We start from the raw sequence: 26889 nt of genomic DNA on the forward strand, positions 1-26889 counted from the left end.
GCACTAGTTGTATACCATGGGTTTGTTTGGATTAATTGTCTTTTATAACATAAAAGCTTTTAAAGAAGCGATTTCACTATATTTTTTAGGTTCACGCTAATCCAATTGCAAAAACTACTTTTTTTACTTAATGTTAAATTTCAACAGATTTTCCGGTTTAATGTTAAATTTCTTATCTGAAAAAAAAGCCCTTCTAAACTAAGAAATATAGAGCAACTTTTATATACATAATAATATTATTAAACCCTTTGTCTTATTTTCTAAATTTAATAGTTATTTTATTAACAAAAAAGTTTCGTTCATTTCTATAATTTTGTATTTTCATGTAATATAGCCATAATTTGACGAAAAGTAAAATTGCACATCATTTCACAACAAAATTTACCAATTGACTTCGAACCCCCGACCCTTAGTTAGCGGAACTGCATTCGGAAATGGGGTGAAATAATAAGCTTTAGTGTGATTTTTATCAAAATATTGCCAAATCATCCGCCATTGTTACAAGCGCGGGAAAATTTTGACAGTTTATTTAATATTGACGTATCAATAATTATAGGTAGATAATTAATTGCTTACGTTAGTTGCGTTTAGTGGTAGGATATAAAAATAATTTGGAAAATCCAAAAGTACACGCCTCATAATTTTTTTTAATAAATATTTATTAATTATTATATTTGTTTATTTAATAACAATTAAACCACATCGAATCAGACCCTGAAAAATGAAAGGGTTCTATTCCTGAGCATACTCAAGCGTAAGAGAAAAAAAAAGACTCGATTAGTAAAGTATTTCGGTCGCTATCGTGTTAACAAGAAAAAGGATCCGCACATACAGACACACGGACGTCCAAGACAGAACTTTTTTAAACTGTTTTTTAACTAGTTTAAATAACAAAAATGACATCAAAAATATCATGAACGTTAAAAATAGTGTTTTTTCTTAATATGTGTGTGTATGTATTATCTTACAAGTGCAATGTATGATACATAAAGACATTTTAAGTTTGAAAAATCTGATGTTTTGCGCGAAGTGACAGTAGTACCCACCTCAACGCTTCGCTTATGAGGCGTGCAATAACGAATAATACCAAAGGATTACAATATATTAATACTGTGATAATATATTAACCATGTTTTAGGGGGGAAAAAAACCCGAATAGAAAAATATTTGTGTCTCCGAGAGACGTCAAATTTTACGATGATTTTTTCTTACGCTAGAATTATTTATATTTTTGTAATTTATTGTAAGATATGTCTAAAAATACTCAACATTTGTTTAAACGATCAAAAAGACTAGAACAATTTATTACTTTTTTTATTTTCAAATATGAATCACAAAAAATAACATTGCCACATTAAAATTACTAAACTGTTCTCACAAAAAAAACTAACAAAAAAGTATCTATTTAAAATAAGTAACATAATCTGTGGCACAAAAGAAACTTCCGCCTATCTCCCCTAATTATTGTCATCTCAACTATGACAATATAAATAAAGGATAAAATATAAAAAAAAAACTAATTTGTTATGTATGAGGTGTCAAAAGTATTTTTAGTCTGTGGTGCAAGGGATGAGAGAATATTATTAATCCAAGAAGCTGATATCTAATACACTGAAATATTAATCAGAAAGTTTGAATGTTTGTCGACGTATTACACAAAAAGTATTGAATAGATTTGGTTGTGTATAATATGTTGATAGATTTTATCCTGGAATAATCTAGATAGACTACTTTCTGTATAATATTATGAGCGGAATCGTGGCCTAAAAGCCACTAAATAAAAATATATGGAAGACTTCAGATTTAATAAAATAAACCAATTATTTTTGTAACCATAAATATTATGCTCGACATATTTTAAAGTTTTTTTTTTTTAATTTCTTCATCTATTGTTTAATTTTTTCATCACCAAATTAACAATAATCATCATAATCCTTTTATCATAGGTAATAAACATTAAAATACGCTATTTTCACTCACTAAATCTAAAAAATCTCCCATTTTTTAACCCACACAAGATCAACCCTTTCGCTTCCTAAACAAGTTGAATGACAATATTAGAGGTTTTAAACCGGTAATTTTACGGTTAATTTCACTTCACAAGAGAAGTATGACAATATAATCCTTTGAGTGATGATGAGCTACCTATTTATAATAATTTTTTGGGTGTTTTAATAGGGTTTAAAATACCCTGTATATTTTTTTTCTTGAACATAATTAAAGTGTTGAATTAACTTTTATAAATAGAGGAAAAGAAAGAAGCTGTTTATCTGTTTATCTAACAGCCAAATCACGCCATTTGTTTTGAAAATGTTCTCTAAATATTTTCTATTTATAATACCTATGCCCTATACCTATAGGTATAGATAGTGATAAGTTATAAATTCAAAGTTTAATCCAACTAAAGCTTTAAAATGAATCAATTAGACACAATCTGATCTGAAAGAAAATCGATCAGTAAAACGTGAAATGCATCTTAATAATACGTACAAGTATGAAATTATTTAAGTAATAACATTATAATTACAGTATTACTCATAATGTATCCTTGGAAAGCATTACGGAATACGCCATAAGCTTAATTAATGAGATTCGCGTCGACATTGAACTTAGTGTTGCTATATAATTGACTGCATTTTTATAGGTAGGGTTGCCACTTTCAATTTATATAGATAAAAATACTTTCAGTATTAATATCTGATAAAAGAGCTTGCTATGGAGTTTCTTGCCGTTTCTTCTCCATAGATACTGCTTTCCGAATCGGTGGTAAATGTTAAAAATACTTATGTAATGACGATTCGAAACTGCTACTAAATAGTAGTCTAATTGAATAAATGAATGTTTGAGTTTGAGTTTGAGTTTGAGCATGTTTGTGAGAAAAGTTATTTGATGATTTTACACAAATACTAATCGGTTTTAGTTGAAATTTGGCACAGTAAAGATTATAGAGTGTATAGTACATAAGCTATTGGCATAACTCATTTTCTTACCACACTTACATACCAATAGTTATTTATATATCTAAGGAATCCCTGATTTTTGTTAAGCCTGCATCACTTCTGCCTAGCTCGACAATCATGGGCGCTCGTTTTGTAATACATACACTTCTGAATCCTCTATAAGGTAGCGCCATTTACAAGGAGAACAAAAATAATCATTATTCAATATTCAATTATTCATTTTTACAACTCGTTGACAACCCTAAGTTCCAGACGTAATAGACATGAATCTCTTTGTTGATTAAATGGGAATGTATCATGCAGAGACAATTATTATCACTTGACCAATGTGGAGGCGCAATTGAAGCGAGAATTGAGTGAGTTTATCTCGAAGAAAAAGATAATTTATACCCCAATATTCTATTAATATTATGAATGACCTTATGGGGATGGATGTATATGTAATATGTATGTAACTAACGAAACACTTACTGTACTACACGAATACATGAGCTATAGAATTACATGATTTTGATCGCGAAACTAAGCGGCACAGTCCTATAGACGCGAAAATTTATTTCATGTGAAAACCACTGAACAGATTTTGATGATACTTGGCAGTGTTGTATAGCTTATGTACCAGAACAACACATGAGCTATAGAAATACTTGCCTTTGCCCGCGAGTCCGTCCGCGAGTGAAACCGCGATGTAATAATATTAACAGAGAGCTTTTACTTGTGTTATTACGTTATAATGAAATTCGCCACTAAAGCTATTATAATGCCATACAGTAAAACATTATTAATGAATACCCTATTAGCTTCTATACCACAAAACATATTTATACCATATCTAGATCCCTTATCTAATATATTATAGGTATACAGTAGACCCGCGTTACACCGGCCCCTGGCCTATCCGTCGCCCCCTGTAATCCGACATGTCTATAATTGCTGAATCCCTATTTTTGGCGCAATTTTTACGTCAATCATGCATGATTAAACTGTGTACAACCTGTACAAAAAAGTTCCACCACTATATTGTGCTCTACTCAAAGATATTGTTTTAATCCCAAATACACACTGAAGCATGATTTGTACCTACTTCTGAATCAGAACTACTTTTAACATCTTATATTATTATTATTAAGTCCATTATTTGTCGAATTGCTCGGTACTCTTGCGTGAAAACATCCGGACTATAGGGGGATCTCTCGACTCGGCCTTGCAAAACGATTGTCGGAATACCGCGGGTCTACTGTACGTATATATCATATACACATTCCTAGCGTTCACATACAGCTTTTATAAGCTTCATACTTTTTGTTGGCTGAAATAATTCAAATTTTTACAGTTGTTAATAATAAAATGGGGTGCATTATTTATAATTTCACGGTCTATCGCTTTTACCCCACATGGGCTAACACGTGCGGCGGCCATTTTGTTTTGTCTGTCAATATTTTACTAATTGGTTATAAAAATAGTTTATTTTTTATTGTTAAACTTGTTAGACTATACTGTGGTATACCTACACAATTTACGTTTTATTTATAAACACATTATTTAACTAATAAATGCTAACGCTTTAATAATATACCTAGACGCTTTAATTTTATTTATGTTCGAATAAAATTAGACGAAATTTTCATTTAAAAAATCGGTTCAAATATAACCTCACAGCATTCTAACATCACAAAGACTGCAAATTTCATTTTTATTTTTATTCATTTCTAGAAACATAAGTACATATAACACAACTAACAACCAATAAAACTATGAACTTATTCTCAAAACAGTAAGCTATAAAATATAAATCACAAAGCAAATAAGGGCCACCTCACACACGCATGCCGTGTTTATGTTACGCGGTCGTAAGTTATTTTTTAACTTTTTTTCTCTGACTCATTTTGATGTTTAGTCTGTAGCCGAGAATGAGAAATGCAGTTCAAATATTTTTATCTGTAAAATAAATTATATGCTAGCCGTTCGTTGATTTGGGATAAAAATATAGTCTTAGAAAACTTAGAGAATATTGTTTACGTAATTTTTAGTTTAGAATTTCTTTCAATCTACCTTTAGTATTTGTCAATCATAAAATATACAAAGGAACATTACTTGGCCTATGATTATTATTTTAGATACATTAAATAAATGAATGCCTGCTATAGAACAAAGGTTATTTCCTAGCATAGGAGACAGTGTTCATATGTCACAGTAAAATTTACCATATATTGTAATTTGTAACTGTATGAGAGTGAAGTAAGTTAAGTGATGTGAAATTATGTAATAACTATACCATTAACCATACCTGCTATTCATTAAACATTCTCTTAAAAATAGTAAAATCTACGTACGCAATCATACATCTCAATGAGTTAAAAATATCACTGAAACATATTTTTCAGAACACTGTCCTACATGTTTATTTTGAGAAATGAGTAAGAGCCATGCCGGCTGCGACTGCAAGCGTGAAATATCTATGTTTTATAATTAACTAGCGGTCCGCCCCGGCTTCGCCCGTGGTACATATATACGTTTTCTCTACATAAAAACCATCCTCGTACTTCAAGGAATATAATAAAAAAAAATTATCGAAATCGGTTCAGCCGTTCTCGAGTTATGCGCTTACCAACACATTTTGCGATTCATTTTTATATATAAGATTAGATTTTGATTAACCGACTTGAAAACATGACATTTTTAATGCGATTCTTAAAGCTCAAAAAAATTGACCAATCATAAAAATATCGCCACAATTGGCTCTATATAGTAGAGCCAATGTTAATCCCTACTAATATTATAAATGCGAAAGTAACTCTGTCTGTCTGTCTGTCAACTGATTTTGATTAAATTTGGCACAGACAATCTTTAGACCCTGAGAAAGAACATAGGCTACCTTTTATCAAAACACCACGCGGGCGAAGCTAGTAGAAGCTAGTATTAAATAATAATGTATCTCTACCTTAATTAAATTAATCATATAAAACAATGAAATTCACCAAAAAGCACCTTAACCCAACCAGTAGATTTAATACGATTTCCATAACAACTATTTGTTTTCTCTAATTGCCTTTTTTAATCAAAATCACACGTAAACGCCTTACGTAATTCTTTCGCCAATATTTGTAAACCTTGGTCGTGTCAATTCATTAGTTTGTTTGTTTGTCAGCCTACACTGTCGTCATCGGGGTCAAGAAATAATCGAAGGACAAAGGTTTAATATAATTCAGTTTGTGTGGACTCTCTTTTAAGTGACATTGTTTTATATTTAGAGGCCTTATAAATCATTTAATAATTATTAATTTAATGATAGATCTGTTTTTATGACAATCTATAATCTATGCCAATCAGGTATAATGTATTTTTCTGTTTAAACTCAAACTCAAACATTTATTTATTCAATTAGAATTCTTCTGCTTCTAAAATTCTACTATATATTCTGCTACTAAAGTACTTTTGAATCCTCATATTTTTAACAATTTACTATGAATTGTTAAAGGATGCTCAAAATGAGTAAGGCAGTTTTTAGTTGCTCTATTCCAACATACAAAAACCAAATTTTATAAATAAAATTAACAAAATCACCAATTCTCAAGGCTTTTTTCTTCGCTCATAGAACACCCATTTTTAATCACCATGACTAATTTTACGTTATGAAGGTATAAAAAAGGGCCTCAAAAATGTTATAAGATGATATTCAAACATGATAACATGTAAACAGAGATAAAGTGACGCAAGGCGTGATGTAAGTGTTCGTATGCTATTAACTTTTTTGAACTTTTTGGTAGGAGAACCAATTTAAAGTATTATTTGGAAGCTTTTGTTTCTTTGGAAAGTTCTTATATTGTCCAAATTGGTTGGGATGAGTCATGTTTGTATCCATCTTCATTATGCATATAGATGATATTTAATTACTTAGTTTTACAGCATTCAAATAAAAATAAATGAAGAATGTTAAAGAACAAAGACGCAGGTTCGAATCCCGCCTCGTGACCGATGTTTTTATATTTTTTATAAATTTCCTGAAGCTCAAAATTGTTAATATTTTGTAAATTCTTTACTGAAAGATTTTTAGTTTGAAATGCATGAACATAAAATATATACTAAACACTTCTTTTACTAGTAGGTGCATATCTACATTATTATAATATGCACCTATGACTATCGTTTTATCCCAGGTCAACCCGGGTTGCACGACTAGTTCATTATATCTTCCTGCTTCCATTTTAAATAGAACATGCGTTTGCGCAACGCACTATCAGTTGTTCTTATCATTTACGTAACAAAAGACAATCTTATGTTTCATAAGTTTTATAATGCACTAGCCAACGCGTGTGACTTTGCCTGCCTTTTATATAGTTTTTTTTCAAACCGGACCAGTAGTTCCTGAGATTAGCGCGTTCAAACATACAAACTCTTCAGCTTTATAATATTAAAATATATATAGTAAGCTATTAAACCATTATTTAAACCTAGATAAAGATAGATCTTTAGACAATCCTTCATGGTCCAGTAATTTGCAAGGTCTTTTTTAGTCTTAGTTCCTTATTTCATTAAACAATATAATCCGGATATAAAAAGACAATAATAGGAAATTTGTTTAGGAACAATCATTTTATAGAAAAAAGTAAAATAGATACCTAATCTGGGTCCAAATAAATGAAATCAACTATACAGATATAGATGAACCATTAAATATAGTCTATGACACTATGATAGATACAAATAATTGGCCTTTTTATTGGTAAAATAATTTCGAAAATCAGTTCAGTAGTTCCAGAGAATACCACTTACAAACGCACAACTTTGTCTCTATTATCATTATTATAAGTTTTTTTTTTTGCTACGAAAAAAGTAGACAAAGTCACTACAATATACTAATTAATAATATATGATTAACGATAAGTTGTTAAAATTGAATAAAACAATAACAGAATAAACCGGTGGGACGACATTCCGACATTTTGTAAGTCGATTGCGTTACACTGCATTTGCATTTAAGCAACACAAGATTAAAGTTTGTAGTGTGGAGTAAATTATAGAGTAACTATACATAGATTTATGTATATCCATATATACTTGTCTATACAAATATTATAAAGCTGAAAAGTTTGTTTGTTTGAACACGCTAATCTCAGGATCTGCTGGTCCGATTTGAAAAATTATTTCGATGTTAGATAGCCCATTTATCGAGGAAAGCTATATACTCGTACCATCACGCTAAGACCAACAGGAGCGGAGCAATGCGGGTAAAACCGCAGAGCACAGCTAGTGTCACTATAAAATTATAATAGAGAATAAAAAGAATACATAAGCTCCCATAAGCAAATATGAAATAACTATAACATAATAAGCCACCATCTGGGTCATACAAAATATGCATTTTAATTAAATTAATATTTATATGTTCAATTCAGTTTCCGTTAATAAAAAATTTCTTATCTGACGTATAATTACTTCCAAGTCAGTCTGTAACTAGTTCATTCAATCAGATCATAAATCATTCATTTGATTGATGACCGAAATGATTGAATGGGTTTTTAATTTATCGTGGTCAAACTTTAGACAGGACTTTGTTATTTATTAGGGATTATGTTATTTATTTTTTAATTGAATTATAATAATAATATTCCGAAACGATCAGATTTTATTAATGTTTGTTTAGCTCGTAAAAAAAAAAATTTTTTAATTCGTTGAATTGATGACTAGCTGTCATCGCAGTTTTACCCGCATTGCTCCGCTCCTGTGGGTCTTAGCATGATATATACCTATAGCCTGCCTCGATTAATAGGCTATCTAACACCGAAAGATTTTTTCAAATCGGACCAGTAGTTCCTGCGATTAGCGCGTTCAAAAAACCAACAATTCAGCTTTATTGCACGCCTCATAAGCGAAGCGTTGAGGTGGGTACTACTGTCACTTCGCGCAAAACATCTGATTTTTCAAACTTAAAATGTCTTTATGTATCATACATTGCACTTATAAGATAATACATACACACACATATTAAGAAAAAACACTATTTTTAACGTTCATGATATTTTTGATGTCATTTTTGTTATTTAAACTAGTTAAAAAACAGTTTAAAAAAGTTCTGTCTTGGACGTCCGTGTGTCTGTATGTGCGGATCCTTTTTCTTGTTAACACGATAGCGACCGAAATACTTTACTAATCGAGTCTTTTTTAGGGTTCCGTAGCCAAAATGGCAAAAACGGAACCCTTATAGTTTCGTCATGTCCGTCTGTCCGTCTGTCCGTCTGTCCGTCTGTCACAGCCGATTTACTCGGAAACTATAAGTACTACAGTGATGAAATTTGATGGGAATATGTGTTGTATGAACCGCTACAAAAATATGACACTAAATAGTAAAAAAAAGAATTGGGGGTGGGGCCCCCCATACATGTAACTGAGGGATGAAATTTTTTTTTTCGATGTACATACCCGTGTGGGGTATCAATGGAAAGGTCTTTTAAAATGATATAAAGTTTTCTAAAAAACATTTTTCTTAAAGTGAACGGTTTTTGAGATATCAGCTCTCAAAGTCGTAAAAAGTATGTCCCCCCCCCTCTATTTTTATAACTACGGGGTATAAAATTCTAAAAAAAATAGAGGTGATGCATGCTAATTAACTCTTTCAACGATTTTTGGTTTGATCAAAGTATCTCTTATAGTTTTTGAGATAGGTTGATTTAACTGTAATTTATTATATTTGCTGCTACGGAACCCTTTGTGCGCGAGCCCGACTAGCACTTGGCCGGTTTTTATTTTTCTCTTACGCTTGAGTATGCTCAGGAATAGAACCCTTTCATTTTTCAGGGTCTGATTCGATGTGGTTTAATTTTTATTAAATAAACAAAAATAATAATTAATAAATATTTATTAAAAAAAAATATGAGGCGTGCACTTTTGGATTTTCCAAATTATAATATTATAGTATAGATAAGTACATATAGATTTATTTGTAATCAAATAATTTATTCATAGATGTTAATTTTAACGTCACGAATTAATTTTTGCTAATTTCTACAAAAGATGTTATGTAGTAAATGTATTAGACTTCATTTGCCGTAAGGATGAGTAAAAATACAATAAATATTATAATATTATCGTCTTGATAACTAAATAGTCGAACTATTATTATTAACTCATTTAGAGTTTAAATTACATCACAGATGATTAGCAAAGGAGGTCGCAATTTATTTGAATTATAACCTTATTTACAAACATCATACAATCAGTTTAAAATATGCATAAAATGTTTTATGTATTGTTTTTATTTTATCTTCCATTCATACTTTGTTCGTGCTATATTTTAAATTGTAAATAAAATAATAAATATAAATAATATACTAAACTGTCTTAATTTAGTCTGTTTTTAACAAAATGCATCGTTTTTACTAGATTTAACCACAGTATTCAGATACAACCAGTAGGTAAACTTCAAACGTAAACACGCTTGCTTGTGTGCGTGAGCCATTTCGAACGTGTTGTACGAAGTTTTCCTACTGGATGTATCTATATGTACATATTGTGTTTTAACTTTTTAGTGTAAAGATATATTTTTTAAACGAAAAGCAATAGTGAGAGCACAGATAATATAATAATATAATACCTGACAGCAAATAAACCTAATTTTAAGTACGTATATGTTTTAAAGTGTATTCAAATTTCCCACAGAGCAACCGAAACATTGAACTCGGGAAGTAATTTAATTGCATTGATAAGAATAACTACGTCACATTATTGATAAAAGAACACCTGTTTCTTTAAGTATAGCGGTTTCATATAGTGAAATGGAATATTATCTACTTTTAAATTGTACGATTCCGGAATAAACTTTGAATAAAACTAGCTAAATGCTGCAATAAATGGTTTGAGTTTGAGTTTGAAACTAGTTTTTTTGCCCGCGACTTCGTTTGAACAACAAATTTTAAGCTTATCGTAAAAAGTGTCATATTGACAATAAGATAGCCAAAAATTAGTGGCTTTGAAAGCGGATAAGTAACTTAAATATCAACACTTAAAATTCCTTCTGCCCATCGTAATTATTTTTGAAAACCCCACTAAGCTATAGTCTCTTATTAAGGCTCTAAATCTTACTAATTCAGGTCTTCGTTCCCATCAAAATTAGGATTATAATTCCCATTTTCCTAAAAATTATTTGCTATGAACTTCAAGCGTTGTTTAAACGTATAAGGAAAGAAACGAGAAACATTTTGGGGAATATGAATGAGTCAACATCGGGGAATAAATTAAAATTGATTGTAAGAAATAAGAATGTATACTAGATACTTATCTTAATTTTACAGACAAGGCTTTCAGCGAATAATATTAAGGAAAAATGTACCTTTAAGTAATACTGGGAATAAAAATAATAATAGTTTAAAAAAAACTAAAAAACACGCTTTTTATAGAAAACCGAACTAAAAAATAGAAAATTTTTATCAAATTAGTGTATTGTCATCGGTCCTCAATAAATCTACAAAGTTTGAACGAAATCTGGCCGTTTAAAGTGGGTCAAAATCGCGCCCAAAGAAGTCGGTTACAAACATACAAACATACAGGTGAAGCTAATATAAAGCGTGTAATAATTAACTTTATTATTGGCGATTTTATTACTGATTTTGAGAAATAAGGATGTATATTACTAATAATTTTAGCGGGAAGGCTTCGAGATTATTTTTAATATCGTCTTATTGAACCGATTTTGATAATTCTTCTTTCATTTGAAAGCTCGTGCGCATATGGTCATATGTGCAACAAGTCCCGTGTGAAATAAGAATTATTATTTGCATGTTATTCCGTGGATATTAACTAGGCCGATTTTTCAATGCTTGGATATAACTTATTCGTCGAATAATGTATAAAACTACCTTTTTAAAAACGTATTATAATTGCCCGTATTTGACAGTTTACGTGACATTTTAATATTATCGTGTAATACTTTACTGGACGGATAAGTTTTATCCAAGCATTGAAAAATCAGCCCTTATTGTTATTTCTTTACATTCCAGACATGACGTCACGTTCGCACTTCAACTAATTGTCCCGATAAATAATGATCTAATAAACAGTTCTTTACCCTTGAGGTGTGGCAGACTGCGAATTGCCTATTAATGACTATATATCACGGAACTATAAATAATTAGGGCAGGTAATTATTAGATGGACCCCATGCTATCTAGGGCGGAGACCTGAAAATAAGCATAGCTAATCACAATATTATAAAAAAGTCCTCCGCCGTGTCTGCCTGTAGGTATGTCGTGATAAAACTGATATGAAAAATACTGCACCGAATTTCATTCTGTTTTCACCAATAGATAGGATAGTTATTGAGGAAGATTTAGTTGTATAATCTTATATATAAAAATGAATCGCAAAATGTGTTGGTAAGCGCATAACTCGAGAACGGCTGAACCGATTTCGATAATTCTTTTTTTATTATATTCCTTGAAGTACGAGGATGGTTCTTATGTAGAGAAAACGTAAACATGTACCACGGGCGAAGCCGGGGCGGACCGCTAGTATTATATAGTTTACATACATATTACATAATAATACACCTTGGTTCCCGTATCACAATGCGGATTTGTCGGATGTATGTTTCATCGCGATACTTTAAGAGGGGTAAAGATGGAATAAGTCGAATTTAAAAAAAACGTGTGCGTGTACACACGTAAGAAGTGAAACTTCTTTATGACCTTATTTTTCAAAAAATAATTTACTTTACAGAAATACGTCGAATCACGCGTGGTAGGGATAAGAAAAAGATGGCGCGTAACGGAAAAATGTCACGCGTAACGAAAAAATGTTAAAGAAGTTTGTTTCACTTCAATTATTTGGATATTGTAATAATAGCTACTACTAAATAGTTACTACATAAGTAATTATAGTAGACAGGCAAGCACGATATTAACAATTAAAAATCAGATAAATTCAACTACAAAAAGTATTTGGAACGCGAATAATGCATACATTTTTATCTTTAGACTAAAATATATGCAGGTGTTTTTTGGCCGCCATTTGCTAAATACGTAGATAACGAGATACAATAAGAAATATAATATATTGGTTTTAAAACCGGTATTTATAGAGCTGGTGTTTGTTGTTTTGTTAATAGCATGCAAATTTGAAAGAAATTTATGTAATATCTTTGACATTGGATAGAGGTCAGTTTTATCAACAATTTTATAAACCTAGGCATAATAAAAATTTTCGTGTGGAAAATTTACACTTTTAACATCTACATATATCTATAATAAAGCTGAAGAGAATTGTTTGTTTGTTAGTTTGTTTCAACGCAGTAATCTCAGGAAACTTCATAGCATCGTACACAATATAGCTAGAGGGTCCAAACACTGATGTATTCTTATATTTAATATCACGAGCGAAGCCGCAGGCAGAAGCTAGTTAGATACCTATTAATTAAATCTAACGTCTACCTTTATCAGAGACTGTGTCTAATGATAGGCCCTCTTCAAAAAAGCCCTATAATTAAAAGAAACAACCGCTAGTTATACTTATTTATTTTCCATTTTGTATTGTATGCGGAAGAACAATTATAATTTATTTATTTTTCTATATACTTCAAACGCGGTATGATATTATTCTCATAATTTATCTGTGCTTTATGTACCGTACTCTAATTTCAATGTAGGTAGTATATTAATCATAAATTATTACTTCATAAAATAAATCAGTAATGTATTGCAGTCAGAACAAAATTATTTAAACATTAAAAATCAAGAAAAATAAACAAAGCAACAGCAAGAATTTATCGACAGATCATCTCTACGTACAAGAAAAACGATCAATCAAAACTATGTGGAATGCATCTGCTATTTTACAATCTCAATCTATTCATTGCAGTAACAAATAAAGTACTTAAGGGCTTGGTCTAGTAGTGCAAACAAATGCATCCTGTCATCCTATATGTAAATAATACAAATGTACTAAGGGAAAGTTGCTCCACTTAATTTTTAAAAATTAAATCATTCGTATGCATAATTTAATATTCGTAATAAGTACCAAAAATGACAATTTGAAACAATTTTCGTGAAAATTACACCGGGTGATTTTTTTTTATCAGTACACAAAATTTGCGAATACTTTCTATTGATATCTTCAACTTCATGTTTATATAACTGATCAACTTTTACAAAGAAATTTGGACGAAATATAAAAAAAATAAGCTTTCCATACAAAATGCAGAACTCTATACATTTTTTTCGACCTAAGTTTCTTAGTGAAAGTTGTTCAGTTTAACTAATAAAACGGATAAACAAATTTTGTATATAATAAAAAAATGTAATGTTTGTGTTAAATGAAAACAAAAGATATTTATTTCTGACTAGCTTCCGCCCGCAACTCCGTCCGCGCGGATGTCAGTCTTCGCGTCTTCTACAGATTTATTATATTATGTGTAATATATAGATTTATATTGATAAACCTAATAAATCTTTTGCTAGCATTCTGATGCTTTATCGGTTGCACTGGATTTATCTCTTTTTTTTTCAATCGCTTGAATGATATAGGATGGGTCCTTGATGGGCATCGAATGCTGAAGTCTCGAATCAATCAATTCTGACAGTAGGCAATTTATGTAAAATCTTGATAATGGTCCATCATTTTATTTTGCCTAAACGTTACATACTTTTTTATATATTCTATTTTTAACGAATTATTCACTCCAGTCCAAACAGCAAATAAGCAGACTTCTGCTTCTGCAACGTTTAGTTGTCCCTGAATTTAGAAAAAATAGTCATGATTCTTATCTATGACAAAAGTGTTTTTTTTTGCATTGTATTTCAAATATTAAATTTTTTTTTTAACCGCATCTTCCGCATTCATGTCTTTTGCCGGAATTAGACATTTAACTTCTACTAGTCCCATTTTCCCTTTTTGATATGGGAGTGTATAAAGTAAATTTTTTAGATATTTCTCGTTATACTTTTAAAAAGTTGTTATTGTCATTTTGCTCATTAGGTAAAGTAATTTCGATATCAGTTTTAAGTTTTTTGATACCTGCAATAATAACGTCATAATCGCCTGCACATACTTATCGATTACACCCTGTATACAATCCACCATCCACATTCATGATGTTTTCCTGTCCTCCTCTCCTTTACGCTGTTCATCGATACATTTGAAATGAGTAAATCTGCTACCACTGAAGGATGTTTCATTGTGATCAGCAAATTTTCACCACTGTTGTCGATTATTTGTTTTTCATTTTTAATCAGCAATTGGGAATCATCAGTTTTGTTTTTTGCAGATTGGTGATGTACCCTAACAATACGTCGAAAAGGGAAAGCATCAACGAATTATCGTTTTCGTCCTCTTTTTTTATTCTTCGCGTCTCTGTTACTTCTGTTTGTTTAGTTCTCAACACCCACTGAATTTTCTATGTTATTGTGATCTTCCATTACATCTGAGTTTTGATGATGTGATGATAATTAATCCATTCGTTTTAATATTGGTACTTAAAGTTGGTAGACTAAACTAGAAATGGCGGACTAAATTTGTCAGCGCGTCTGTAAGATCAGAATATAAAACCAACATCCTGTATTTAAGTTACAAAATTAATAATCAAACAACATGCCGCTACGTTGAAAATGACTAGAAGAAAAAATTAAAACACCTCGGATCAATTTTGGAGTAAACAAATCATTTTCCCCGTATGGGGATTTCCCCGGATGAACTTGGGAAGTTCAAGTTCTCAATACAAGTTTATATTATATTTCGTATTTCTCAAACGAAAAATAAACATTTTTGGAACTTAAAAAAAATTATATTATAAGAAAATTTATGAGCTTACTTTAGTTTTAAAGAAATATACATCCCTTTACTGACACCCCGTAAAATAAAGAAATTGTTGCCAATCACCTTTGCAATCTATTTGTTTTCATTAACTTTATGTTCGAAGATAATTTTTTTTCTAGTAGTTACACGCGTATTTTTTTCGTTTATTTTCCATATCGAAATCAAATGTTTAAAAATACGAATATTTGCACAAAACTAAGATAAAAATAATCAATTAACAAAAATATTAAATTTAATGAAGTAGAGCAACTTTCACTTCGGTATGAAGTAAAATCGAGCGTAGAGCACACGTCAGAACGCTCCGGCCCAAGGAGCGCGACTAAAGAAATTCGCTAGGATTTTTCCTAATTATTTTAAATATTTTTTTAATATTTAAAGAATTATCAAAATTCAAAAAAAAAATTTTTTAAAGGATTAATACTCATTGGTCTTCAACCAACTCGAATAAATTAATGGAAAAAGTAACTTTTAGCAGTATTTATCAATAGATTTTGTAAGGCAAAAAATGGGAAATTTAATGAATTTATAACGTTCTAATTAAGAAAATCATAAGTTTTCCGGCAATTGTATTCAGCAGTTTTTAATAACGACTATATAAGGATAATAATGCGCTGATCAGATTGTGTAAATTGTAATCGGTTGCAACGTAGTGAGTGCACAAAGTTAGCTCGAAATGTCTTTGGGGGAAAGAGACTTATCTTGAAGGCCTGATTAAGGTAACATAAAGTAACTTTATAGATGTGAAAAAATTCACGCGCATTGCGTATATAACACTTATTGATAAACAATAAAAAAAAAATCAGTTTATCATTTCATTAGCCGGGAAAAAATTGTCAAATAACTCGTTGAAAACGCAATTTTGCTAGACTGCAGCCTTAACAGTTAAAATCAATACCATATTAAGAAGCTACAAAATAACGGAACAGATAACAAAAAAAGAATGAATTTGACAGCTGTCACTCTGACGGATTTGACGCGCGCTGTCATCGATTCGGCTAATTACGTTCCATTTTCGAAACGCTTCCCTATCCTTGTTAGGAAACGAGTTTTATTGACACTAAATTGGTATGATTGCTCTATTAAAAACAATTAAAATGTTATGTACGATGCAATTACATTTTATGTTAGCTCATTAGTAATGACACATGATATGTTTTAGCTACATACAATAAACCGTTTTGTAAATAACAAAAGTTTACTTAATACCTGTGCTTAATACCTATTTCATTGACGTAAAAATGTCATTCACACAAAAATTTAATCTCTCTAGTCTCTGTTATAAGATTTATCTCATACGAAAACTGTTCCAACTTAATGTTTTTTATCTCATTATAAATTTAAATAAACATAAAATTACGTCACTTTAAAGTGAACGACCTGAATCAGATAAACGAATACAGGCACATTTCAAGGTATAGTTCATCTAAATTAGATAGCCTTTTTTGTAGGTATTATAAATTGAATAGTTGCTTGCATGCTTTGAATTTAATTCTTCTCATTTTCAGGCGTGTAAGTACTAAAAACGTATTTTTTAAAATTAATATGTATTAGTGACGTACCACACTAGTATTGTAAATAAAGAGTTGTAACAATTAGCATGCCTAATATCTACTAATATACAGTACATCTAAAAAAGTATGGTTTTGTCAGAATGAATTCAGAACAAAATAAATTATCTTAGTACATATATGTTTACGTTACAGTATGCTAATGTTACGTGTAACATATTTTGTGTCTACAGTCTAAGGCCGCGTTTCCATCTGCAAGAAAACTTGCGCAAGAAATGTCCGACAGTCTGTCTGACAGCAGCTTGCAAGACTACTTGCAGGTGGAAACGCGGAATTGGACGTGCAAGCTGCTGTCAGACAGACTGTCGGACATTTCTTGCGGAAGTTTTCTTGCAGATGGAAACGCGGCCTTACGTTCGGAAAACAATATCTTTTTACTGATAGCTAAACAACATCAACAAGAATAAAATACACGATCAATTTAATAATAGGAACATATTAAAAATACGGAAACAATAACAAAAAGTGCTATAAAATTACTTTCAACCTTCAATATTAATAGACTTAACGACCAGCTAGTCTAGCTGCACTAGATTCTGAAACTGTGTTAGTCATAGACAAATTTATTTGTGAACAACCTTGTCCGTGTTTTCTTTATAGATAAACGGACATAGACTAAATATTTATCGGTAGAGCACGGTATTTACAAAATAAATGTTTATGAAAACCATGGATGAAAACTCTGTGTCACAGATTAAATATAGCATGGTTTTATAAAATAATCCACAGACAAAAAATACCAGGGCAGTTATAAATATGTAATATCTGTATTTTTTTACATACCTTTTTTAGGGTTCCGTAGCCAAAATGGCAAAAACGGAACCCTTATAGTTTCGTCATGTCCGTCTGTCCGTCTGTCCGTCTGTCACAGCCGATTTACTCGGAAACTATAAGTACTACAGTGATGAAATTTGATGGGAATATGTGTTGTATGAACCGCTACAAAAATATGACACTAAATAGTAAAAAAAAGAATTGGGGGTGGGGCCCCCCATACATGTAACTGAGGGATGAAATTTTTTTTTTCGATGTACATACCCGTGTGGGGTATCAATGGAAAGGTCTTTTAAAATGATATAAAGTTTTCTAAAAAACATTTTTCTTAAAGTGAACGGTTTTTGAGATATCAGCTCTCAAAGTCGTAAAAAGTATGTCCCCCCCCCTCTATTTTTATAACTACGGGGTATAAAATTCTAAAAAAAATAGAGGTGATGCATGCTAATTAACTCTTTCAACGATTTTTGGTTTGATCAAAGTATCTCTTATAGTTTTTGAGATAGGTTGATTTAACTGTAATTTATTATATTTGCTGCTACGGAACCCTTTGTGCGCGAGCCCGACTCGCACTTGGCCGGTTTTTATTTGTTTATGGTACTTTAGTTTGGATATAGTATATTTTTAAACATTGACGTACTACAATTTATTATTCTTATTAATTATATCTTAAACTAGCTTACCGCCCGCGGCTTCGCCCGCTTTGTCTAAAACCTAATAAATTATATATTAAAACCTTTCTCTTGAATAACTCTATCTATTAAAAAAACCGCATCAAAATCCGTTGCGTAGTTTTAAAGATTTAAGCATACAAAGGTACATAGGGACAGAGAAAGCGACTTTGTTTTATACTATGTAGTGATAATGCTTCAATACATACCTGTACATTGTGACACGCAGACGAACACGAAGAGCGCCAAATATATAGATAATCTTCTCAACTCCATTTTTTTTTCACTAGTAAGACACAGATTATACAAAAATAAACTTTACACTAGTAACACTGTCACTAAAGGCACATTCCTTTTTTAGGCACTTGGTAATCTGAAAAAAAAGAAATACGTCAATTGTAAATATCGTTTTATCGGAGATAATTGAATATAATATGTTTTCCAAAACGATTTTTATACATTAAAAACACATGCGTTCCATTTTACTCAATATTTGTGCATTTTGAATCTCACTGCGCCTTCATATACAAATATTAAAATCTATACGATAAAAAATCCGTATCGGTATGGTTCCAAAAGCAATCTAAATCCTAAACAAAACATTTTTTTATTTAATTCTTCCATTTTCATTTTAAACTAGCGGTCCGCCCCGGCTTCGCCCGTGGTACATGTTTACGCTTTCTCTACATAAAAACCATCCTCGTACTTCAAGGAATATAATAAAAAAAGAATTATCGAAATCGGTTCAGCCGTTCTCGAGTTATGCGCTTACCAACACATTTTGCGATTCATTTTTATATATAAGAAAGAAGATAACAGTAAAAATACGTTTAAAATAAAGACGCTACCGTCTTATGTCATATCATAAATAATAGACGAAAATGAGAATTCACAGATAACACATATTTTGCAACGCGGCGTGCCTTATCTAGCTTCTTACCTACTTGGCCCCATATCTAGTGGTCTATAATAGGAAAAGATAATGTTTGTTTAAATACATATACATATATTATTTAGTCCTTTAAGAAAATTACATATTATTTTCTTTGTTTGATTTTTAAAAGGATAAAAAATAAATCACGTTTAAAATCCGTTAAAAAGTCTATAATTTCTAAATTAGGTACATTTGTAAATGTTTTTTATTTTATTGCATTAGAATCCGCTTCGTGATCGAATTATTGTATTCTTTAAAAAATGTTCACATAAATAAAAATTTAAAACTTTATTTATAACTGAAGATGCATGAATGATTACTAAAAGCACTTGAAGATAATTTATCAAAAACAGTACAGTATTTCCGGAGATAAGAATGTTAGTATAAACTTAATTAGAGCGAGAAATCAATACAAATGTTTTCGTGTAGAGATTTTTTCTCTACATGCAAAAATTAATAAACATAATCGGATGAAATTCATCATAAAGATAATCCATTTATCTGTTAAATCTGTATTTTTTATCCTGATATATCTTAAACTTATATTGTAACTTACTAAAGCTACAATATATTATATCCTGCACATTTCTGTTGTTGTAATAATTTACTTGTCACCTATAGCTTAAACACTCGAAAACAGCTCAACAAATTTCGATAAAACTCAGAAACTTTGATCACACTACACAATAATCATTACACGTTGTTGTAATAGTTTATTAATTGATACTTAAACGCTCAAAAAAAGCTCAACAAACTTCGATAAAACTTCGATAAACAGCAACCTAGATTACACTACAATCTACATAATCATTACACTTACAACGACACAGGACACATTTCCAATAAACAGACGGACAGATTAAAAAACAAATTAAATCCCAGCTTCCAACATCAAAGACAAGTAAAGGAAGGACTGTATCAATAAATCGGGGCTATTTTTACACTGGCTACCCTAAGCACTTCCTGATGGGTTATGTATTTTTAATCTATGTCTTGAGTATCTGTGGCGTTTCAATATGGCCAATTGATTTATTTTAGGTACTCGATAATTGTTAAACTGATTCAAAAATTCAATAAAAAATATGACATTTAATTTTTAAAAGAAACAAAACAATACAATCAGTGCCAATCATTTTTAATTTTTTGGTTTTTTCACTCCTTTGTAAAACTGATACAAAATAAAAAAAATTCTTTATCAAGATTCAAAGATAACAAAATCGTCGCCTTACTCCATGACAGTATTGCCATGACGCGACCTTGAAATTTTACTCTCAACGCGCCTAATGGAGTTCAAAAAATCAATTAGTACTATTATATTCATAGTTGATAGTTCTGCATAGTTTTTAATAATAAATAAATAAATATTTCGGGACAATTTTCACACACGGCATGATCTGATCCCATGCTAAGCTTTCGCTTGTGTTATGGAAATCAGAACCAAATTATTTTACTGTTAGATAGCCCATTTATCGAGGAAGGTTTTATATCATCACGCTAAAACCAATAGGAGCGGAGCAATGCGGGTAAAACTGCAGCACAGCTAGTAGTTATTATATTTACGATTCAAAAGTACTGCTTGATATCTATATAGTTGAATGAATAAATGACTCAGAATTATTATTAGGTACATTATATTTAGTATTTATACCATATCTATCGAAATTTGGCCTAATTAACCCATAGGCCATAACCTATGTTCAATAGATAGACCGGTAAACAACATAATTACTAAAGTTAATTCAAAGATATATTAAAATTCTTCAACTATTATGACCGTACATCATTTTACGCATAAATAGTAATTTATAACTATAATTCATAATAATCAAGTAATCGTTGGTAATATCGATTTGAATCTCTATGGTTAATAACGGTATTTCACAGTAACGTTGCGACGGTAATTGGGTATGAATAACGATATTATGCTAAGTATTTTGTAACGAAATACCTTACAATTTATATGTTAGTATCTACATAAGTTGTAAAGAAGTAGAAAACTCCTAAACGGTGAAATGCGACGTTTGGTTAAAATTTAAACCTACTTTGTAAGTTCATACTTTTAAAATAACGTTCAAAAACGGTTTTATATATGGCGGAGGTCAGAAAAAAATATTTTTATTTATTATGGTTTGTCCTATCCTACTATTTAATATTATAAATGCCAAAAGTTTGTGAGCATGGATGTATGTTTGTATGTTTGTTATCTACTCTTTCACGCAAATACAACTGAATCGATCAATGAAATTTACCGCACATAATATAGAGGGTAACTTGGATAAACACATAGGATAGATTTTATCCGGAAATCCCACGGGAACGGGAACTATGCGGGCTTTTCTTTGAAAACGCGGGCGAAGCCGCAGGCGAAAAGCTATTTTATATTTAGGTTGTATTCATTCACGAATATAATTATTAGGATTTCCACAATAGATAAATCAAATTCTTATTCCACTACAATGCTAACATTAAAAACACTTAATACCTTTTTATCGTTATTGTCGGGCCAAGCCCATAGGTCCAATGTCAACCATTGAGCCATAACTGAATTATGGGACCTTGGACCTGATTGTGACAAATGTTCTGCTCATTTTGTAATACTAAATGAAGATTATTTGTTTATATATACCTACTTACAGAATGTATATAATATCCTACTAATATTATAAATGCGAATGCGGTTATGTTTGTTACTCTTTCACAAAAATATAATAATAATATTATAGAGATAAATACCTATAGAGGGTAACTTGGATTAACACATAGGATAGGTTTTATCCCGGAAAACCCACGGGAACGGGAACTATGCGGGATTTTCTTTGAAAACGCGGGCGGAAAACTTTGTACTTTGAAAACAACAGGTTTTGATTGGATATAGTTAACAGTGCAATTGATATTATAGAGCTGTAATAGAGCAAAGGTGTTTAAAGATTTCTCTGTATGTATATATCTTTGAAACAGTTTGGCCTATCTTATCGGACGTTATGTACAGATAACTCACGTTTTATAATTGTCTTAATCTTCTATTTTAACTTCTTTGCAAATAATCTCATTTTTAAACGAGTATAGAATCGCAAAAAAAAACAAAAACTATTATTTTCAAACGTACTCACTCGCTTTTAAAACAAACGTTTATAAATTTAATCAAGCCCATTATAATAAGTAGAACAAGATAATTAACTTAACATAAATATTTATGATAGTAATACACGCAGTCGCGGGGCAAGCTAGTGCAATGAACATAAATCATAATTTAATTTATAAGCCATTCTGAACCCTCGTAAAGATCAAAGATGGCCGCTCCCGCCAAATAAACTGTCATTGTATTTTTTTTATAGAATATAAATTATAAAGCTTTCAATGCACAGGTAATATTTATTAGTTTTAAATTTATAATGTTTTACAAATATAATGTGTTTTGTAGGGACATTTTTGATTTTTGATTGGTGATTTATGTGAAAATGTAGTACTTAGTTATATGTATAAGTTTAGTAACTTATATAACTTAATACTACATTTTCACATAAACACCTAGTAACAGCTAGTGCTGTGCCCCGCGGTTTTTCCCGCAGTTTTGGTCTTAGCCAACTCGATATCTAACACCGAAAAAATTTTTCAAATCGGACCAGTAGGTAGTTCCTGAGATAAGCGCGTTCAAACAAACTCTTCAGCTTTATAATAATTAGTAAAGATATTATTTACTATATGTTTCCTTATTTAAATGCAATTTATTAAAAGTTAAAACAATTTTAATATATATATCTCATAAATTCATGGGTAATTTTTATTTTTATTAGTCTCGTATCCCATATTATATTCAGATTTAAGTATGATATAGGTATATAAGCCTACATGAACTTAAAGCGAAAATTTACCTATAGGTATTGCATCTGCTTGAAAGGCTTGATAGGATAGTTCATTAAGGGCCGATTTTTTAATGCTTGGATAAACCTTATCCGTCCAATAAAGTATTACACGATGATATTAAAATGTCACGTAAACTGTCAAATACGGGCAATTAGAATACGTTTTTAAAATGGTAGTTTTATACATTATACTTATTTATTTATTTATTTATTTATTTATTTAGACATACCAACAGAGTACACATAAAAATTATAACAATTAGATCTAAACAACTAACGAATATTAATGTGATGTATACACCAATTACAGGTATGCACAAGAAAACTTATACATATAATTACGTTACTGTTATTTTAAGTGCTTAAATTAATTTAATTACAAAAATAAAAATAAATAAATCGTTAAACATTTTTTTTTTACTGAATTTTTGTACCAAACAAGAATTTAGTAATTTTTTTGCGAAAAACTACAAGTGAATCAAAATTTATGTCTATTATACCACCCAACGACTTACATAGGTCATTAAAAGTACTACATATACGAGTTACTGGAGAGTTTCTACCAACATTATACGACGAATAAGTTTTATCCAAGCATTGAAAAATCAGCCCTAAATGTTGAGAAATAAGTTATGAGAGTTAATAGATACATAATTAATTTTACGATAATTTAGTACTCAGATAAATGTTACATAGTAATCTATCTTATTATGAAATACTATCTATTAAATGGTTGTCTGTATGTTGAAAATATTAATAGACTTGATAAGCAGTAAGGAAAGTATCTATCAACTTGCAACTTTGTGGTTTGATAGATGCAAAGAAGATTTTATTTTAATCTATCTCTGTACCAAAATTTCATTCAGAAATGATCAGTCGTTTTTACGTGAGGATTACAAACACACAAGCTAGCTTTCCGTTCGCGTCTTCGTCCGCCTCGTCTAAAACTTAAACTGATTAATAGCTTAAACGAATTATATACCAAAGTTTCCTCTATCTATTAAAAAAACCGCATCAAAATCCGTTGTGTAGTTTTAAAGATTTAAGCATACATAAGAACAGACAGCGAGCGATTCGTTTTTTACTAGGTATGTACTATGTAGTGATGATACGTAATAGTTATTATTATTTAATAATATAACAATTATTAATAGAACAGGGAATGTTAATGAGGCAATAAATAAATAACTAAAAATAAACATGTCCGCTGATAGAAAGCGAAGGTGAAATTGTTTGCATTGACACGTGTTTGTTTTGTGTATTATAACCATGCTTTATGATAATATGAGATAATATTAAAAAAATATATTAAATTGTTGGACAAATTTTGATGAAATATTGAAAATAGATAGTTGCACCAGATTCAAGTCATACAAGAAGCAATAACTAATAAAACTTTTTTAATAAAACGGACTCCTGTTTCTTTATGTCTCGGAATAATTAAAGAATGACTATTTCTACTGATTTTATTCATAGGTATATTCCTACTTCGATAATACTTTTTAGGCCAAAAATACTATGAAAATTCAGAAACCGCGCAAAGTTTCTCTACACATTTCCATAGGATGTGTTTTCTATTTTCCATTCGTAGTTTCCCTTTGTTTGAGGGTAGTTAATAGTAATAACTTATGTACATTACTCTCTAAGTACAAGTTGTTTACGTAAACAATTTCTCATAGAGGTCACTGTTGACCCAACACATACATTCTATTCACTATTGTATTGTAAGTTTGATCTTTTAGCTGTTACATAGTAAAAAGAGAGCTGTTAGTACTATTTAAAATATATGTACTGCTTTTTTACGAATCAGAATCAAGAAATTAAATTGCTCGTTGTTTGACAGTAAAAAATATTTATTTTAATTATTTTAGATACAAAATACACTGCCCTCAAATTAAGAAAAAAAAATGAGGGCGCGAAAAAAGTCCGAGTTTAACTTTTTTTTATTTTTTATGGAACGAGGGATTCTATTCTGATTCCAAATTCAAATCCATATAAATAGAGCTATAATAGAACTGTTTTACTTATTATTTAAAATATTTACTAAACAACAAATATAGAGTTCTTGAAGTAATTTTATTAAACAACAACAACTGTCTTATATGATAATATCAAAGTAAGATAGTAAATTACAATAAATTCATATCTAGAAAGTCGTCCTACTGACCCGCGATTAGGTAATATTTCATAATTAATTTTATTATAATGTATGATACGACCTATGTATGTCATTCTATATTAATAATCCAAGAACTTTGAATATGAATATGTTTATGTTATGCCAAAACTGCTGAACGAATTTTGCCGAAATTTCGTATACAGATAAGTTAATATCTACAGTTATATACAGGTTGACTAGCTTTTCACCCGTGGCTACGTCCGCGTGGGAATAAAGATGTTTCACTTCAGTTAAAAGTAGTCTATATCACTGTCTAGTCCCCTTACTATTTCTAGATACAAATTCATATTATAAAATCGTTCCATTGCGACGTGAAAGACGAACAAACACATTTAGTTATAATATTAATAAAGATTTTTTCGAATAAGGTCCGGGAGCCAGCAGCAGATTTTATGACCAAGTTCCTCTCAAGCGGTAATTAGTAAAATGCATCAAAGTATAGTATTATGAAGCCTCGTGAACGTCAGCTGGAGCTCGGTTGGGGGGAAGAGCGGTTGTAGCCTCCCGTATCAGCTGACGGTTTTTCCACCAAGATACAGCCAGCTGACATATATATTTATCCACAGTTACATATAAGCTATCATCAGGTAAATTTTTGTTTGAGAGGAAATAACGGAAAATAAATTTTTCTTTAAATTTAACTTTCATGTTCGAGACACCAGCTGACGTATAATACACCATGTTGTAACCAGCTGACTATTTTTTTTCGTTGAGATATTGGGTTAGCTACAATTTGACAAATTTTTAGCTGAGAGGAAATGAATGAATGAATGTATTTTTTTTCCTATGTGCGTGGGAGGCTACAACCGCTCACCCCCCCAACCGAGCGCCAGCTGACGTTCACGAGGCTTTATAATACTATACTCTCATGCGTCTGACGAATTATCTCTTGAGAGGAAATAGTTAACCAAATTTGCACCTGGCTCCCTAACCATATATTTTTCACAGAACATATAAAAGAGGTTTTATATGTTCTGTGATATTTTTCTTTATATTGCAATCAATTCACCACTGCTATTTTTCCACCCTTGGACTGTGTATCGCAGAAACACGCATAAGATAAGATTCTGTGGAACTTATCGATAAACATGTGTAAGGTACCTACTATTAGCAATAGTTCGATGCTTCTTGCCAATATT

At 30.6% G+C, this 26889-nt stretch overlaps 1 protein-coding gene across 1 annotated transcript in view; it reads right to left on the bottom strand.

Annotated features, from left to right (window-relative positions):
- Positions 1-26889, bottom strand: part of LOC149896759 (protein amalgam-like) — a 152786-nt gene that overhangs the window by 116190 nt on the left and 9707 nt on the right. The window contains exon 2 of the mRNA XM_090117334.1: positions 18984-19147. Within this exon, the coding sequence (XP_089973460.1) occupies positions 18984-19050 (67 nt within the window). The 5' untranslated portion in view covers positions 19051-19147. The remainder of the gene's footprint in view (positions 1-18983; positions 19148-26889) is intronic.

Source organism: Colias eurytheme, chromosome 27 (assembly GCF_061535395.1).
Source record: "Colias eurytheme isolate Ceu_HAF_F1 chromosome 27, ilColEury1 Martin Lab GWU primary, whole genome shotgun sequence".
Lineage (NCBI taxonomy): Eukaryota > Metazoa > Arthropoda > Insecta > Lepidoptera > Pieridae > Colias > Colias eurytheme.